The sequence below is a fragment of the Pollicipes pollicipes genome, unplaced genomic scaffold, assembly GCF_011947565.3.
Source record: "Pollicipes pollicipes isolate AB1234 unplaced genomic scaffold, Ppol_2.1 Scaffold_7261;HRSCAF=8764_pilon_pilon_pilon, whole genome shotgun sequence".
In the NCBI taxonomy this organism is placed as follows: Eukaryota; Metazoa; Arthropoda; class Thecostraca; order Pollicipedomorpha; family Pollicipedidae; genus Pollicipes; species Pollicipes pollicipes.
The window spans coordinates 51178438-51197985 of record NW_023597054.1 but is presented as its reverse complement, the minus strand read 5'-3'; the positions used below and the strand labels follow the sequence as shown (position 1 = coordinate 51197985).

The 19548-nt window shown below is 47.4% G+C and overlaps 1 protein-coding gene across 1 annotated transcript; it reads right to left on the bottom strand.

The window, feature by feature from the left end:
• Window positions 1-6947: 6947 nt before the first annotated feature.
• On the bottom strand, window positions 6948-18364 carry LOC119111804 (adhesion G-protein coupled receptor D1-like). The gene is made up of 3 exons (XM_037235626.1): window positions 17296-18364; window positions 12969-13290; window positions 6948-7316 (listed from the first exon to the last, which is right to left on the bottom strand). The coding sequence occupies exons 1-3, from the start codon at window positions 18189-18191 to the stop codon at window positions 7047-7049; spliced, it is 1488 nt and encodes a 495-aa protein (XP_037091521.1). The 5' UTR covers window positions 18192-18364; the 3' UTR covers window positions 6948-7046.
• Window positions 18365-19548: the final 1184 nt, after the last annotated feature.

Sequence of the window (19548 nt, the reverse complement as noted above, 5' to 3'; positions counted from 1 at the left end):
GTTGCACGACTTTCAGTTTCGGGCCGATTCTAGATTTCGAAACACGAAGTAAGCGCTCATGTGCTTTAACACGCTATCTATGCTTTGTTGCGGTTTTGAGCTGAAACAAACCTTTTGCCTTCTTGTGTGACCATGTACGGTGTTTCATGGAAAATCAAATAACGCACATTTTTAGCGTTAGCAGGATACATGGCATGTGACATGCAACCATAGGGTGCAATAATTTAAGTTAAAATAGACTTCTCCCATTGTCAGGCGACGGCGTCAGTATTGCTGTCGGACGCACTGCATCCTTGGTGACTGTCTGACCTGAACATGATCATGCACACATCAGACATCTGAATTTCAATCTTCGTGTGCGCACTCATGTGAAACTGACTTTGTCGGTGAAAACATTTGAGGACGAACGTTCGTGTGTCCACATCAAATATCTGCAAAAAGCCTTAGCGCAAGTAGTTTTTTAGACAAGCTTCATCCTTGGCAAACAAATTACCGGACTTATCCATACTAACGTTTACGATGCAAACAATGTCGTGCTGAACTTTTTCAGACTTCTGTTTTGCCGAGCAAGGCTTTTCCGTAAGGTTCTTTTCACAATACGAAACTGATACCGTACGAAGCCTATCTTGACGAACTTAACGCGTGCAAACTTGTAACTTGCCAATAACTGTCGCACGGCCTTTTCTTTACGTGCCTTTGTCCGCAAGCAGGGATAACACTCCTCGGGTGTCATCTAGTGCCTGTGTCAGTAACTGCTGAGCTCAAAAGTACGCTTAGAAAAAGATCGCACGGCAATTTTTCTTGAGATTAAGTTTGTATGCCGTAGTTCATTAGAACGACATCGGTACGCTAAAGAGCTCGCCATGCAAAAAGTGAATCATGCAAAGGCTACAAAAGATACAGGTTGTGTAAAGAAACAGTCGCCGGGAAGCAATCGTAACGAACATATTCTGGACCGAAAAGTTCATGGGGAAAAGGTCGTATGCGTTTCTACCCACCATGCTACCAAATGTTATGAACCATTATCAGTTTTGATACATGAGGCATTATTATACATTAGTGGTTACAAACATTAGGGCTTCCGATAATGACCCACTTATCATTCCATGCTTTTTGTCCAGCTTGGTAAGTTTTAGCCATGTTATATGCCAGGGGTATCACTTTTGAAAATTGGCTGGAAGTTCACCTGGCCGTGCCGAACTGATATGCCCCCAAGACCCGATTTTTTCCACACGTTTTGACCGCATGAATTTGCTTCTTTGATGCTAGAAGTTAAAGAAAGTTTTTTGATGACTTATAATTGTTTCCATGGGAGGAATGACTTCCCATTTCAAGTTAACATGAGGCTGGGGGGGGGGGATTGTCAAAAAAACAGCTCAATGCAATGGGTTACTGAAACTGGGCGTATGCCAAAAGCACAGACTGTATGCACCAGCATCAACCATTCAGCCATGTAAGAACTGTGGCAAGCATGACTGAGATTCAGATCATTCATCAGCGATGATCATTCAGCCATGCAAGAGCTGAGACAAATGTGATTCAGGTTCAAATGCTGATTAACCATTTCCCTGTCTTCAACTCAGATTCAAACAATGACTAACCATTTCCGTCTTCAAGCTGTCTCACTTTCGTGTCACCCTCTACTTCTCTTTATGACCTTCAAACAAGGAGTGCTGAGAACAGATTTCAGCCATGCAAGAACTGTGACAAGCATGGCTAAGGTTCAAATACTGATCATTCAGCCGTGCAAGAACTGTGACAAACGTGAATCAAGTTCAAATACTGATGAACCAGCTCCCTGCCTTCCAGCTACCTCACTTCCATGTCACCATCTACTTTTCCTTATGCGCATCAAACAATGAGCGCTGAGAACGGATTTTTCATCAATCCATTCTTATATTCTATCACTCCATTACACTTCTCAGATCCCATCAGCCTGGAAAGCACAAAAATGAGCATGACAAGAATCAAGAATGAGTTTTCGGACACCGCCCACCTTGCCTCGCTTTCCAGTACTGTATGCGCCAAAAACACCCGTATAATCTGGTAGACTTCAGTGGAAGTTCAGATGCGGTCGAAAGGGTTGAAAATCGCCCGCCCTCGCCAGCGTCGTCAGCTGATATTAGGGGTTACGATACGTCAGGGGTTATGATACACTAGGTGTTTTGACACATTAGGCGTTATGACACATTAGGAGTTGTGATACATTAGAGGTTATGGACGTTAGGCGTTATGATACGTTAGGCGCTATGAAACATTAGTGGTTATGATACACTAGGCGTTCCGATACATTAGGTATTGTGATATATTAGGGATTGCAATACATTAGGAGCTGTGAAACATTAGGTGGTTTGATACACTAGGCCTAATGATATATTAGGAGTAGTGACACATAAGGAGTTATGATATATTAAAGGTTATGAACATTAGGCCTTGTGATACGTTAGGAGTCACGAACATTAGGGGTTATGATACATTAGGAGTTATGATATATTAGAGGTCATGAACATTAGGCCTTGTGATACATTAGGCGTTTCGAACATCAGGTGTTGTGATACATTAGGGGTTACGAATACTAGGTGCTGCGATAATCCCCCATTGAATGGCGTCAGGAGCCTTCGAAGTTTATCTGGTAACCCCGCCCCGACGCTACTGCGGGACGCCTGGACAAGCCACAGCATTGTAAACCCATAGAAAAAGGTCTTTTCCGAGGCGACCAATGTGCAGATTGAGAGGGTGCAGACAGCTGAAATGCTTTCAGCATTAGGCGGAACGTGTGTTCTCTCGTACGCCACGTATGCCTTTGAAGCTCAGCGCCTTGGCTTTCAACTGCAAGTCATTTTGCGCGTGTGCTGCAACGCTTACCTAGGTGGCGTTACAAGTACCAACACCCGTTATATAGATGGCGCTTATGTTGTTCTTGGGCTTATACTCGTCCAGTTTTCCTACGTGCTAACATTCTGCGTCTCCGCGCGTTCTGCGTGTTGGAATACAGACTGTGCTTGCCGGGTTCGAAATATCCTGACATCGTGCATGCAAATACCTTGCCCCTATTTTGTTCGGTCACTGAGGCATATTCTTTGCTCATCCGCCTGTCATTCTAGTCTAAACGTCACATGACATTCGGTCCCGTATTGGTCACCTACGTGTGTGAGGCTGCTAAGTTTGACGTTGGTTTGAAAATTTGTTAGTCGTCTTGGCATGATTGACGCTTTAAGCTCTCTTGCATTCGCTGAATATTGGGCGCGTGACATCGGCATGCGACGTTTCGGACTCACCCTCAGCATTAGGTGAGGAGGTCGGTGGAAGAATAACTCGTCCCTGAATAACGACCATTCTTCCCATGAAATGCAGGCCATATGCAGAGAGCTTACAACCCCAAGCAAGCTAATAATTTCAGCGCATATGTTGCGATTTACCGGGATGTAAAGCACATGCAAAATAGAAACACGAGACAGATATGCAACACGATACCAGATACTGATACATTTACAAAATGCAGGAGGAGGAGCAAGCAGCAATAACACCAAAAGGGTCGTAGCAGTGCCCAAGCAAGGCGTCATGCTATCCGCATCGAGACAAGCGGAGATGCGCCGGAGCCTTTGCGTCCGGGCCAACGGATAGCACGATGTAGTCGGGAAGGCGTCACCTGCCGTCTACGCATCAGAACCACGTCTCCCGGCAACACGTTCACCGGCTCCAGGAAGCGTTCAGGGACGCGGAATCTGATCAGCCTGCCATCTCCATTCAACCAGAGGAATAGTGAGGAGCTTCTTCGGAATGCCTGAAACGGCCAATGCCGGTCACGTTAAATAACGTTAATTAACTATTTAATGTTAATTAACTATTGTTAATGTTAATTAACTATTGTACACGTTATGGGTATGGGTATGGGCATGGGTGCACGTTTATCAACTATTGTCGGCGCTTCTTTTAAAGCACTTTGACCCCATCTAACGAAATTTTGGTACCCAAGGCAGCATCTGTCATCTGTACTAACAGTTTGGTAGCATTTTACTTTGATTGCCCGAAAACACCAATGAACAACAAATACTCCATCAGAAGCATGGCCTAGCAGGGCGCTGAAAGGTTGGGCACTCTGGCATGGCTGACCCAGCCTAAAGCCAAATTTTCAGACGTCTGTCTAACTAGCAGCAGTTTTGTATCAAGTTGTATATCGATATTCAGGACTCTCACGATCTGGCTAAAAATTGCTAAGCTAATAATATGAAGCCTACGCGTTTCAAAACCTGAAAGCGTGAAGTGGGCATCCACAACTGCCCGAAACATTTTAGGTTGAGGTTCAGGGTCAATATGAGGGGGGGGGGGCGGACGAATTTTGATGAGTTCAAAGCGTGCACTCGTAGGCCAGTGCCCAATTTTTTCGAAACGTTGAGTTTGGGCATATATCTCGTGAAGTCCTGTTTGCTGAATTAAGCTTTTCGTAGGTTCAGATGCATTGACCGAGTTTTATTAGCCTGTCAACATCCAGCTTAATATTGGCAGCACGGAATTTCGACCGACGCTCCAGTCTAACTAATCTAACAGATGTGCTGCCAGCTTGACAGGCGTAGTTTTGGTGCTAAAAGCATTGGTTGGATCCTATATTTCGCAAACGTCCTGTCCATCCATAGACATATGAGCCCGGTTATTTGGCATTATCACCGGCACTTAAAATGCCCGGCGCTTGCCTATATTTTTGGCGTCTTGACGAGCGAGCAGGGTACGCCATTCATACGTCTGAACGTCGATTCAGAGCTCAACCCTCGCCCTGACTCCCCTTTTTCACAACATACACGGATAGGGGAAAAGCTACACAAACGTTTCAGCTGTTCGTTTCGAGCATATGACATCTAGTTTTGTGTGTTTTGAGCACATGTGTATAATGCAGGGCTCTTGTTACCGTAACAGGTGACGTGCCTGCCGCCGCCAACGTCGACTTTGTTGGTTGCCGCCCGCCGCTCGCGCCGGTCGAAGATTGCCATAAAAGATCACTCTCCAGAAGCCAAATGCTACGGATACATTTTTGTGTTCAAACGCGCGTAATGGATGCCCCAAATGCCACAGAAACTTGGGCACGATTGCGCAACAGGCTGAAAAGATATCCTCCAAAAACCGTAGGCAGGGAGAGGGCGCCTCGACAGTATTCTTCAGCCCATCAACCGTCTTATCAGGGGAGGCGTTGACATCGCCCATGTAAGTGTTTCCTTTGGCGTTGTTCATGTCAGGCTTGCTCGCAGGGTCCTTCGCGAGATGTAGCATTTGAAACTTAAAATCGCGTAAAGAGCCTTAATGCAATAAAATGCTTCGAACAAACCCCGGCCCTTAAAATGCTGAACAGGCGCTTTGTGTCGGCAGCCTCATGCCGCACTGCCCGACTTGTCTTGATGTCATTGAGAACTACTAATGAGGCGGTGTCCGCCGTATTCTTGTTACACGATGCACCACGACACGATTCTGTGCAGTAAATCTTTAGCGCTGTGAATCAGCTTTAACAGTACATTTACGCTTTAAACTTTATTTCGCAAACTTATGCGGTGCCATAGGATTGTGTGAACCCATGCCCGTAACCATGACAACGACAACAGCAATGGATTTTGTAGAGGTATCAGATTTGGCACGGCTGAAATACTAAGCATGCAACGGAAATGTCTACAAAATTGATCCGGTTTACTTACCTTATATATTTAAATAGCAAAAGTCAGTCAAGCAATTACAGCACACAATAAGGTCTTGGAGTGTATTGCGCAATTTTTCTTAGGAGGCCGTGTCTTTGAGGAAAGCTGCATTACCCCAGCAAACTAGCCTCTAAAGCGCCCGCGAGTACGTCACTGTTTACGAAATTCACATAACTTGTGGATCCAGCAACCATGGAACTGCATTGAACCCATTTGATTTAACCCATATTACCCATATTATATTAAATTATTACATAACCCATTGAACCCAATTATGATAGCATCCTAACGGTTACACCCTACTTGGGAACCTTATGTTGCACCTTTAAATCAAGCACTTCACTACCCTCATCATTCTGCAAGATGTACGGAAAGCCCAATCACGTTTACATATACATCACACAATTGCACGTCGCGTAGCCAGTACGGCCCCGTGACACGGATCGGCCGAAACTGGCCCGGTCAGACCAAGCAACCAGCGCGGTGGTTGGATGACCCAGCGGTCAGCAGCCGCGGCGGCGGCCAGCTACATCGTGCCTGTTAGGTACACACAGTCAAATGCAGACATGACTCGAACACAGGCATTTCTAAACGAACTTGCGACGCGACGAGGACGTCGTTTTCATCTGAGATCGAGTCAAGTACATCAGTCGCACAGCTTTCCACCTTTTTAAAACCCCCGAGATGCGTTTTAATTATGATGTAACTATCTTGCAGTTGAATTAAAAGTGTGCACTACGTTTATTGGAAAAGTATGAACGCAAATAACTTAGCTTTGTCGCAGACAAAATAGGCATCGAAAAGCCGGCATGGCATTCTTCGTAGAGAAAAAAGAATTCAGCCAGGATTGAGTACGTTAGCAATTCAGTAACATCACAAATCCGTATTAGGTAAGAAAAAGGTGTCCTTCGCATGACGAAAGGATCGCCGTGAAAATGTACGTGGGTGAAATGGCTGAAAAGAGGCATGCTTGGTGATTTGCGAAATATTTTTGGGAATGGGAAAGCGGAGCTTTTTATATGAGCAAGGCATTTGAGCCCATCAGACCTAGAGCCTTCTAGTTTCTGAGCTACACGCCCCCGGAGAAATGCTGCATATTTCAGTTATTCGGGTGTGCATCACGCCATACCAACGTCGTTCAAATTCTGCCACCCCCTCCCCCCCCCCACACACACACAGGCTACGCGGCGTTCAAGATGACGAAGAATGTATTTGTCGAGCCGTCCAGACCTAACTATTCTCTGGCTGCCAAGTTCGGCCGCTGGCGTCCACTTAACCGGCTGTCAGCTGCACCGGTTCCACAGGCTGTCTTCTTCACCAGCTCCATCGGGTCCACTAGTTCCACCGTGTCCAGCCGCTCTACCGGATCTACCGGCTATTGGCACCACCCTCGGGTGAGTTTATGGAGGAGAAGATAGTAGTGCGGACGGCGGCAATGCCGTCCGATACAAGGTGCAGCAGCCATGCCTTTACTCTTCGGTTCAGGGTGAACCCGAGAAAGATAAAGACTCCTCGTAGGGCGTGTAGCAGGCTGGTGACGTAGGTCAGTTCTGCGATTTTCATGATTTGAGATGTGATATCAACGGTCCAGGTCAGCCCCATGAGCACCGCCAGCCGGCAGTAGAGGCCCAGGTGCGTCTGAAATGGTAAATGAAATGGTAGAAAAAACGAAATAGACTTTGAATCCCCGGGGAAGGGTCCAAAGCCTAGTATAAAATATGACAGCAACGGCACACATCTCATTCATTTTAACCTTTACATTAAATGTCCCTTTCAAGCCCGCGGCTATCTTAATCTCGACCACATATAAAAATGAAAAGTGCATACAAGTGAAACTTGAACAATTTTCTTTCAATTTCTGGCATCAAATAGGTGCGCGGTGGCACTCCTGCTCGCGCTATTAGGCAAAGCGTAGACCCGTGCACATATTGTCATGTTCAATCATGTAGTTGAATCCCGGTGCCGCCAACTTTTTTCAGCAGAATTGAGATAGAAAACAGAATGAATACCGCCACTGGCTCACGATTAGAACATTGTGTACGAATGATCATTATATATATATATATATATATATATATATATATATATATATATAATCAATACAACCTGTGGCAGAGGGTGCATAGCTTTACTCTCCTTGACGAATGGAACCCATCGCGACAGTGGCCGTCCGAAACCAGCCGTCCCCAGCGCGGCCAAAGGTAGGACCAGGCAGTGTGCTAGGTAAGTTGCGATGCTGGCGGCCATTGCTGCGCAGGGTCGGCAGTGCCCTTTCAGGGCCAGCACTGCAGCGATGACATGGTGACATTGCTAATGCCTGCCGTTTACCGTTTCTCCGGGGCTGTTCCGTCGGCGGCAGGGGTAAAAAACCGTAGACACTGTCTCCCTCCAGACTGCGAAGCCAGATTTTGTCTCCTTGACTTTTTCATGAAGCCCATGAACGCAAAATCGCATTGATCAACACTTCTCAACTGAGCTTCGGTCGGATCGCGACAGCATCGTAGTTTTACTTCTCATATCCCTGACCAGATGCCTGTTTTCCTACAACGCTTTCAACACCACGTGGTTGGCGAGGATTTTTTGTATTTACACTGAATTCACCTTGGATATGTACAAAATCGCGCCGACATGGTGTCAGTACAAAATGCCAAATACGCCGCGTACAGTTCAGCACACAACGAAAGCCTGAGAACCCTGCCTAAAGCACTTCAGCACTCGCCGTGAGCTCCAGAACGTTAACCGCGCACGCAAAATTTGATCCAAGAGGGAAGTCACGATGTCAACGCTCCTTTTCTCCTCAACTGCTTGAAAAGACAGGAACGATAAGATTGGGATGCTCTGTGCCGGGCGATCACCGTTCCCGTGAGCATGTGCTTCACGTTGACAGAGCGCCTCACGAAGTCAAACCGGTGATGCTTCTGAACAGCTCTCATGAGATGTTCGGCACCATCAAGCTCAGGACCATTCCATCAAATCCTGAGCTCCTTCGCGGCATTGTCATGCCTCAGCTGCCGGTGCATGGAGAAACCCTCCTTGAGGATGCTGCCCATGGACTCAACCACGCCTTCGACAGGGCTGAGCAGCCACACGCGGATGACTGGACTGACGAAAGGTTCGATCGAGGGCCCACGTTTCCACAAAACTTTCAACAGCTTGGTTGAAGCTAGTGTGTTCCTCACTACGCAGGATGCAAAACCGTACCTCACAAATCACAATCAAGATCTAAGATTAATGAAAGGCATGAAAAACTGTGGAAAACTGAAAACTTTACCATCAGTGCAAAGGTATCGGTTGATGCATGCAACCCTAGAAGAAATCGTCTGTGGTTTATTCATGTGAGGTAAAAGCGTGAAGTGTTTGGAGTATTTTGGTAAGAGACAATGCTCATTGTCACATTTTTCCTTCCCATTTACAGCTTAAAACTATTATCACATTGGTTAATATCTGCTTTGGTACACGATAAATTCCATTGTGTAGGTATTTTGATTGCTGCTCTGTGAGTAACATCACTGGTGTTAGCAAAACAATTTTGTGTATTAGATAGCAATAATATGCCATTTTATGCACAATATCATGAACAGGCCTGAAATAAGGTGAGATGATAAACTGCATATTGCAATAAATTAATCTTGCAGGTTGACGGCGGACCAGCATTATAACGGTAGGCTTTTGCGGGCCGAATCATTAGCTAGACGGGCCTTTGCGTACTGAATTACCAGCTATGCTCTGTTTATCTTAAGAAAGAACGGAATTAAAGTGCTGCCAACGATTTTGCACGTTTTTTTGCGCGTGGGTCATTATTCGAGTGCGCTGTAACCCTAAAATTACCCGCATTATGACCGGCATCACTTTCGCGTTGCGGTAATCTCTTACGCAGTGAAAAGTTTTTATATTGTTTTACTTGTATATTTCATTGTCTTTTTATATCTTTTATATGTTTTAGTACCTACCTACCAATGAATGAAAAATCTAATCGAGCGTCTGGAAGGATTCTCGGGGCACAAAGTAGGGAAGTTGTTTACAATGTGTATCAACATCTTGTCGAAGACCGGGACGTGAAGTTGAAGGCGGGAGACGACGACGCCGTCCGGGAGAGTCCATTATTAATAACAGCAGCTGTAACGGGCGTTGGGAAGACTACAGTCTATCGCATACAACGTGAAACCCAGAATGGTGCCAGACTGAAGTCGTCAAGCCGATCCTGACCAGCTGCAGCAAGACCCAGGGTGGATCTAGATCCGTTCGATGTTTGCGCGATGAGGAGAATGGTACACCAAATGTACATCGACGGAAAACATGTTACTCTGGACACCATCACGGATGCTCTTCACGGACAGCTCGGCGTCACCATGTCTAGATCCACCGCAAGAAAACACCTACTCGCGAACGGATTACCGAAGGATCAACAAGCGCAAGATCCTGATCGAGAAACCTCATATTGCAGCAACGAGATGCCAGTTCTTGCGGGAGATGAGGAAGCTGTGTGAAGAAGTTCGCGATAGCAAAATCATTTATACCGACGAGACGTGGTATAATCAGTACAATATGGAGGACATGGCGTGGCTGGACGGTAGTCAAATCAACGGACGGAAGAACGCCATTGGAAAAGGAAAAGGTTTTATCATAGTCCATGCCGGCTCTTCAGAACACAGGCAGCTAGGCCAAAAGAACACGACGACCCATACCGGCTATTCGATCCTGTCGGGTTTGCGTGGACAAGCGTGGACGATATGAACGTGGCCAATTTCGCGCCGTCAACAGTTTATTAGGTTCACGATCGGTTGTCCAACACGTCGCGTAGTGTTAAGTTCCAAATTGAGTTATTTCTTTCTTTCGCTGACAGAAACGTTATTCTTCATATGGGCAGGAAAGGCCGTCGACTCTTACAAGAGATATAATCCTTCTCACTCCACCAGACCAGGTTCAAAACGCACGGGTCAACAACTTGCAGCCTGGAAAAATTTGCGTAATGCACTACTCTGTTATATCCGCGCTGATATGCAGATCTAGACCGGATAAGACTATGCCGCCGATCTTTCAACGCTCAAACAAGGAAATCGGCGCCCTCACGAACCCATCCAGGCAACGAATGACACTGGTCGCACATGGATGGCCCGCAACATGACGGCGCTACCGCCCAAGCGCAGGGCAGTCTGATAGGCATTGACAGGGTCCGTTTGGAATGTGGCTGGAGTGGAGCAAGGCGGGTGGCCAGCTCCCAACGCAAAAAGCGTTGAGTAGAAAAGTCAAACGGAAATGGTCAAGTGGGACCTAAAGCTCCCAGGAAATAACTTCAGCAAGGATGCACAGTAGTCGAATAATGAAGCAAAAGGGAGCAAAAACCCTGAGGGGTAAAAGTCAGTCATAAAATAGCTCGCAGGCATAAAATCGAATCACAGAAAGTTGGAAAGGAGTAAAAGTCGACAGCGATAGAAGTCCGGGATAGGGATAGAAGGGAACAGTTGAAGGACATTTCAGCAGTGGGTCTGGCTCTGAAGGTTGGTAGAGCTATTGGCACAGCTGTCAGTCAGTATTCCCTGCCCATGATGCATAAATTGAGCAAGTGTTGTGCGAGGATCTGACAATTTGTTTGACCTAAAACTTGCAATGACATTCGGTGTCGAAGGGTGTTCTGGGATCCAGGGTCTTTTTTAAAAGTTTGTCTGATCTTCTAGGATCTTCGATTTTTTGGGAATTTTGTTGAGTGGTCTTCCAAGACCTGGGATCTTTTTAAAACTTTTGCTAGAGGGTTTCCTGAACCTTGGACGTTGTTTGGCATCCAGGCATATGTCTGATCAAAGGTTACTTTATACCCCAGCAGTAAGCTGCTTGATGTGAACTGGTGCCGTTTGTATCTAACAAAAGTCTAGACTTTACGCAGGAACACAGTGATCCTGTCTTTTCTGCTCCGAATTGCATAGTCTACGCACAAATTAGGCATCAACAATGCAATTATATGCTTGTTTACCTCTGGTAATTATTTATAAGGGCCAAAGACACGTAACATATACAACCAGCAGAATGAACGTGGGGGATCACGCCAACCAAACGGTCCATTCGTACCTGAAATGAAAATGTGCTAAGATTTGGAGTAGCTTGTGTGATGACCGGAGCCTTCGGGAAGTGGATTATATGTGTATCAAATGCCTTAACGGTCATGACACGATGGTAATGGGCGGCATTATTTTGCTTAATACACGTGGCAGAAAGGAAGTACATAGTTCAAAATAACTTGATTTTGAACTTTGCACACGTCGATTTACGCAGCTGTGCGATGCACGATTACAGATAAAAATAACTCATGTATATCCAGCGTGAGCAAAGCAGGGAGGTCCGGTAGCACCACGAAGAATGGCAACTGTTTCATTTTTTCGGGGGGGGGGGTTGAAACCAGACACCTACCTGCCAGTAGGCAGTCGCGCACGTAGATAATGAGTTTGTCGCGACCGGTAACATAACAGGATATGGTCTCAGTTGAGGTTGTTTCTTAGTTGGTGTGCTCGACAGCGGAAACACACATGAAGCATATACCAGGTGAGATGGACGATTTATTCGGAAGTGGATGCCGCCTTGTGCTTGTGAACTGGGTGCTGCTGAAGGTTTCTAAGCATCATGAGCAACTATATAATCGTGTACATGCCTTGAACTCGTTTCAACCAGCAGCGATGTTGTACTCTTCGATGTGGTTCATATGTGAAAGATTGGCCCAAGTAATTCGGATACCATTAATAACACCACTAGCTTTGGTGATCGTACAAATTATACCAACAGCAGACAAGCTTTGTTAACAGTATCAAAGCAGCTGGTTGGTGCCAACTGATAACAGCATTGTATGCCGTTTGAAATTAATGAATGGTTTAAATTCAAGACGGATAAACTAATACGCTAAGTCTTAGATAGGAGCGTATTAACCAGCATTGATTTGACCAACTTTTGTAGTAAGCCAGACCCGGTCGGATTGGGTTGAGAGATCTAAAAAGGTGGATTGGTGGGTGGATTGGACCTGAACTGGCCGGACCGGACCAGGCCGGATCCTAAAAATTCCATCCATGGAGTGTCCTAGCGTGACACCTTCATGAGCGACACTGCTTTGCATTGCAAGCGTGTCGGCCGGTGGCATTCAGACTTTGTTGATTTTCTCGCAATTTCCATACACTAGGCCTACGGCCTTGCCCCTGATCACCGTGAGTCGTGTGCTTCCACCAAAGTGGCTGCGCTGAGGCCTCCCGGTGAGCACCAGTCGTTCATAGAGCATGCGTGCGGCTTGACGCCCGAGGTCTCAGCACTGACCTGTGGCTGCCTGCTGGCCGGACGAGCCGTAGAAGACGACATCTGAGAGATCATGCAGGCGCTGGCGACGAACAGCACCACGTTCGTCGTCATGACGAGAAACACTGGTGCGAAGACGAACGCCAGGACCGCTCCGCGGTTGTTCAGCCAGCAGATCTCTCGGCCGAAGCGAGCCCAGAGGCTGTACGGCACGCTGTGTGACCCGTCAGCCAGCACAGCGACCGTCACCAGCGTCGCGCTGGCAGCGCACACGTACAGCGTGTAGAGGATGAACCGCTTCAAATGAGAGCCCCTGGAGACGGTCAGCTCGCTGCTCGTTTTCCTGAAGAACGCAGAAGCCATGCGTATTTACAGAGGTTCTGACTCATCTTCATTGTTCAAAATGTACTCTCATGGTTGCATCAGGAATTATCCTTTTAACTTCAAGCATACCGAAAGGCGGCATAAGCGTTGGAAAGCACAACTTGGCTCTGGTCTGAATACAAATTCAAATTGCTTGTGCATAGCGCTTTTGCTTCTCCTTGAAAAAAAAAATGGCGGAGAAGGTCATCCACACACGCATGATTTAGTATATATTTACAGCGAGAAATTAACCTGTACAGCTAGCTCGTGAGGAAGGATATATCATCGTTCTACACTTTTGTTTGCACTGCACAAATTTGATTTCACACGAAATATCAGCAACTGATCAAGCTAGAAGCATTAAATTTACGGGTTGTATTGGCCTGTATGTGAACTCAGCCGTATCAAAATTTGGGATTCCTAGGTTATGACCTTCGGTTCAAACAAAGTCAAACTCAAGGTTGGTGTCCGAAATGCCCCCGGAAACTTGATACCTGCGTAAGTTAGAGGTCAGTGGTGCTTATTTAAGGTCAGCGATCTTATTTGACCTTCTGCAGGTCATGGTGACCAAAATCATACAAGACTGCTTGGAGTTTTGTATTTAAATAAGCGTTCCAGTTTACGTTAGGAAGCATGTTACTAACCACAAGATTTTTGATTGGGTCATTGTAGGTCGGTGACCTATTCTGACATTAAAGAAGTCCGTGAAGATGTATAATGCGGTTCCTGTTATCTACAGACTCGAAATGAGCACCAGAAACTAATATATACAGCAAGTTCTGGAGTAATAAAACAGGTTGGTTTGACCTTGGTCCGACCTTTATGCCTGACCCTGGGTCAATGGACTTTGCTAATTACATTGTTGCGTTGCCTAAGAGGCTATCTTGGGATGTATGGCTTCGTCTGGCACTCCGTCCTTGCATCAGATTGAACGATTCCCGAGAAATGGTCTTCTCTGAAGTGAAATGTTTTGCCTGACTGACCTACCGTAGGTCAGCGACCTTACAAGGTGCATCTAGATGCTGTTGCCACACGATCCGCTATTCAAGTATCTACACTTTAACAAATGTTGGCGTGACTACGCCGGGTTTTTTTGGAAACCATTCCGAAAAACCTTTTCAAAATCAAATTGAACCCCGAGGGTTTTTTCCGAAATGGTTTCCCAACGGCGCGACGTAGCCGCGCCAAATTTGCCTCAACTGTATTCAATTGAGTAGAGAATCGTGTGGTATTAAAAAATTGGACGTACCCTGTAATGTCATTGACCGAGGGCAGGTCAAAGTCAGGCCATGAATTCAGCGAGGTCAATTTCGAGGGAATCGTTGAAGCTGATGGAACAACGGGGTTTGGACGAAGCATACATCTCGGAGATGCTTTCCTAGGCAACACAACTGAGTGATCGAATTCCTTTAACCTAGGGTCAGATAAAAAGGTCAGACCAAGGTCAAAACGAACCTGTTTGATTACTTTGAGGGTTGCTATGTGGGGTAGTTTCTGATGCTCATTTCGAATTAATTGATGACAGAAACCGCATGGACCGTCTTACATGGACTTCTTATAGGTCAGAATAGGTCACCTACCTAACATGACCCAGATTAGCATTTGGTCTTTAGGAATATACTACCTGGCCTGAACTTAGTCGCTTATTCCAATGCAAAATTCAACAGTCTTCTATGATCTTGGTCACCACAACCTTCGAAAGGTCAAACCATGTTCCTTACCCTGAATGAGCATGTGACCTTTTGCTTAGAACAAGCATCTAGGTTCGGAGGACAATTTGGAGACCATCTCAACGTGTGACCCTATTTGATCTTATTTGACCAGGTCATGACCTAGGCGGCTCAAATTTTTACCTAAGTGAGTTCGTAGAGGCCAACACACAGTGTGGATTTGGTATCACTAGCCCTCTTAGTTTTTGAGATCTTAGGGGCGCCAACATGACCCCCACCCGAGCGAAGGGTTCCCAACTGGCCACCCGGGCGCGTATCAATGCACGTTAACATATCGTTATAAGCTTCCCTGCAGCCCCACGGTCGTCAACAACGAACAGCAACGATGTCCTACGACGGTCGGTGCCCGCCACTCGTCAATTAGTTCATTACTGAGGCATGAGACAGGGGTAGGTAAACAATCACTTACACTTAGCTTAGCCATGCGCCACTTACATCCGCGTACCGCTATACCACTTAACAATATGTTTCCAATCCGGCCGTACTAGTAATTTATTTTTTATACCGGCATAGTTTTGTTTCCATGCAAACCAGAATTTCTTGGACGTGATGTTGAAAACTTGTAGTTATGGTGTGGCGGGATTTTAGTTGCATATTTTTCTACTGCTGAAAGTTGACACATCGTAGATGCAAATTTAAGTTCCAGCGCGGTGGTATGTATTTCATGCATTAAAATCGCGTCCCTTGAGTTAAAATGGTTCTTACCTGCAGACTGCCTGCCTTAAGCGGCTACCTATGCTTGCTGGCGTTAATACTACAGTCCTGAAGGCACCAGCTGACCCAAACCTTCCAGGTCGGTATGTCCAGTGAATCAAGAATTCTCTGCTGGTACTTCGCATACCAATAAGAGAATGCGGAAGTTTCCTAAGATTGGGGCTCATAGACACTTAAAGCCGTCATGCACGGCCGTGAATCTAGTGCTAAATTTATTCGAGTATTAGAGGGGACTGGAGCCTCCAACGTCATCCCCGCCCTCCATAACGCAACAGTTCCCGTATACCTGTCTTTATTGATAACTGTTTGTAAGTGTCGAGGCAGAGGAAACCTCGCAGTTAAAGGAAGTATTTCACATTTCTATGGGGTTTTAAACTCATCTATCTATCTTGAATCACATCCGGTGCAGTCCGCAGCCTTGCCTTGAAAATACCTCAACAAATTCCTCTAGTTTCTGAGCTGCGCACCCGCAAAGATGTGCTGACTATTTCGGGGAGACCATTTCAAGGCTACCCAGGTATCCACGACGCCAAAATCACGTCAATCAAATTCCGTCGTTCCATTAGCCATGCGACGATCCAGGCAAAGCAGGATATAATTGTCGAGGCAATTATATCTGGCGTTCGTGAGCACGACCTCTAGATATATCGGCCGTCAATTCGCTCTCAGTCAATGCTGTGCAAAATACGATGACGCAATCAAACAATGGCGCATTGAGGAGTACGCTTACCAAACACAGAAATCATGTTTTCTGGAGCAGCCTTCTCCACTTACAAGTGTACCAATAGTTATGAGTCAGCTTCTTTCATTATATGTGGCGGTTGCTTCAACATGCTCAAATGTGGAACATTTTTTCATCAGCACCTACACTTATGCACGCTGATATCGTAGTTTACTTGCACACGTATTTCACAGCTGATGTAAGGTCTCCACGGCCACTAAGCTCTGAGGGAGAATTTTACAACTGACTGCGGCCTTCAGGTAACAGGTGGTGCATCTGAGAGACACTCGGATTGGTGCATGTTTTGCACTCGATAGCCATTTGTCATATCAATTGATGTGGAGCCAATCGCACTTTATAATTATTGCCCTTTGCTGGTCCTGGCATATCGTTTTGGGATGGAGAAAGATGCTACCCCAATTATCGCCATGCAACACGAAAGGGTGCACGTCAATGTTTCTTATAGACATGGTAGTTACCATCCACACGCCCCTTCCATTCCTGCTTTCGTATATATCATTTTACATGCCTCCCGAATCTGGATTTAAACCAAACTGAGACAATTTTTGGGTGTCAATAGATCAACTGATCGCGTTTTTAGCGCGGATTGGATCAGAAGCGGATTGTGAGGCATTTTACATGCGTGGCGCGAAAAGGCTGATGCAGCTAAGGTCTCCGCACGAGCGCCAGTCTTTTCGTCATTTAGCGTAAAGCGATTTTTTTGTTTCTTTTTTTTTACCAGCCGGTAGAGTGGACGCGGATCATGCGTTCATGCCCTGGTGTCGTATGCCATGCTCTCATGCTCCCCAATATTACTCACCTGAGGGTGTTGAAGACGTCGATCGCCATAACATTGACCCAGAATAGCGCTGCTGCGAAGGCGCTGAAAGCAACAATGGCCAGCAGAACACAGCCGTCGGTGCCGTAATCCTGCCACAATGCCGCCATGGAGCAGAGGTAGCCGATGAGCAGGCAGACGCACAAGGACGTCACACATTTTCCGGGCAGGTTCCGTGTTTCGGGCACGGCACAGAACGCCGCCAGATGCAGCAGGAGGCACAACACGGACGCTGTACGACATGCCACCAAGGCGTAAGAAAAGGCGGTTTGGAAGCTTTTAAGTTGGAAACCCGGGTCACAAAAGGTTAGCTGTCCGTCACTGAGCTCGTAATAGCCGCGATCCAAGAACAGGTCATACGCCGGCACGTACGCGACGTCTTTGTCGCTGACCTGAAACTGGTACTCGTTTACGGTAACCTTGGGGCAGGTCTGGGAGCCGGTGCCGTTGGCGACGCCAGAGGAAACTGAGACTTCCCTGCAGATCTTGAAGAAGGGGTCCCAGAGTCGGGTGCCGGTACAGACCCTGGCTGCTCCCACTGCGTTCATGCCCGACCGGGTGGTGATGTCGAGAAGAAAGACTGATGAATGCATGCGAGGACGCCTTCCCTCAGCAAAATTGTTGGTGACCGGCCAGTACGTAATGTACTGTTGTGGTACATAGTTGCACAGGGCGCAGTGCGCGTTGCGGTACCTGATTCTGCCGTGATACATGTAGGCACTGTACGCGGTGCACATTAGGGCGAGTTCTAGGTTGGTCCAGTTAGCCGCACAGCTGGAAATCTTGGGTTGACAGTTCCGCATCAAATGTTCTTTGTCGTTATTGCCCGAATGTAGGGAAATTACGCACGCATGAAACGTTCCGTTGTTTTCGTCCATTAACTGCAATCCCCACTCTCCAGCAGGGTTCTGCAGTAAGTTCTCTTCAATGAAGGTATCAGTGATATTGAGGGCGTCCTGGTGTTCTTTGGTCAGTGTCGGACAGGATATCGCCGGCGTCCAAAACACAGACCCTGCTAAGTCACCGTGGCATATGGCGCAGTAATAGTTGCTGTAGGTCATCCCGCTGGTGGGGCTTGTAACCGGTAAAGCCGCGAACGGATCCTCGGCGAACGCCGCGTTGCGAGCACACAGGCTTCGCACCGAGGTGTCCCGCCACTGGACCGGACACCGGGACACCATGTACACATACCCGAAATCTGGGGATCGCCTGCATGCCAAGTCGTTGCGGGGCAGGGCCTGTGGGCGCACATCCAGGCAACAATCTCCGTACAGCGCGCACTCCTCGTCGCAGGAGCACTCTGCGAGCTCCCGTATTACGGGTGGGCATTTGTGCATCTCACTGCGCCACAGGCTGAGTGAGGCCAAGCTTGCGTCGATTATTGTCACGAGCTGGGCGTGCGCACGTGCCGCTGCCCGAAGGTTGGGCGGGGCGGCTACGATCGGCGCCGCCAGCAGGAGAAGCGCGGCCGCCGCCAGCATCGCCGCAACGACTGTGGCCGCGGCGGAGGGGTGACGCGCGCCCGTCCTCTGGGTTGGCAGAATGGCCTGCCCACGCCTCCGCTTCGCTGCCCTCGCCGCCGGAGCCAGACGCCGGATCACTGTGAAGGTAGGTCAAGTTTCAGCCCGGCGGCGGTTGGTCGGCCTCGCTATGTGACCTCGGCGCTGACCACCGTAACGTAACGATAGGTGGCAGAAACTAGGCCACGGGGCATCTCTTTAATGCGTCACCGGTTTGTAACCCGTTGCGGGGCCAAGCGTCAGCCCCCGCCGCAGGCCTTCTGACGTGGCTGTCAGGTCAGTTAGGCACCCGTTATCACGACCGGTGCTTGGAAGAGGACATTGGGTCATATACAAGGGGCCCCCGAACGGCTCGTAACGCACTGGAGGTGAGCTACGCGGCGTGCGCACCGTCAAGCTTCTAACCATGGAGGCATATAGGAGGAGAAACAGACGGAGTGCCATGGCAGAATGCATTGTACTTGTCGACCACCGATTGGCCTGACTCGCCCGTCCACTGAGAGCGTCGGGCTCAGCCAGTGTATAATTACCCTCCTTTGGAAACCCCCAACCGAAAAATGGCCTAATCTCCCAGGATCATGGAACTCACCTCCACCACTGGGTCACGAAGAGTCCAGCACCGTTCAGTTTGCCTAGATCAACATGCTTGATATAAACAATACAGGCTTTGGAGCTTCTGGAGTTCTTTGCTGACAGTTATCGACTTTCGATATGC

Coding starts and splice junctions, on each gene's coding strand:
- LOC119111804 (XM_037235626.1), bottom strand. CDS start 18,191: ATGGACGAAAACAACGGAACGTTTCATGCGTGCGTAATTTCCCTACAT. Junction 13,291..17,295: donor GACGTCTTCAACACCCTCAG/GTGAGTAATATT, acceptor TGCGTTCTTCAG/GAAAACGAGCAGCGAGCTGA. Junction 7,317..12,968: donor CGGCCAGCAGGCAGCCACAG/GTCAGTGCTGAG, acceptor TTACCATTTCAG/ACGCACCTGGGCCTCTACTG.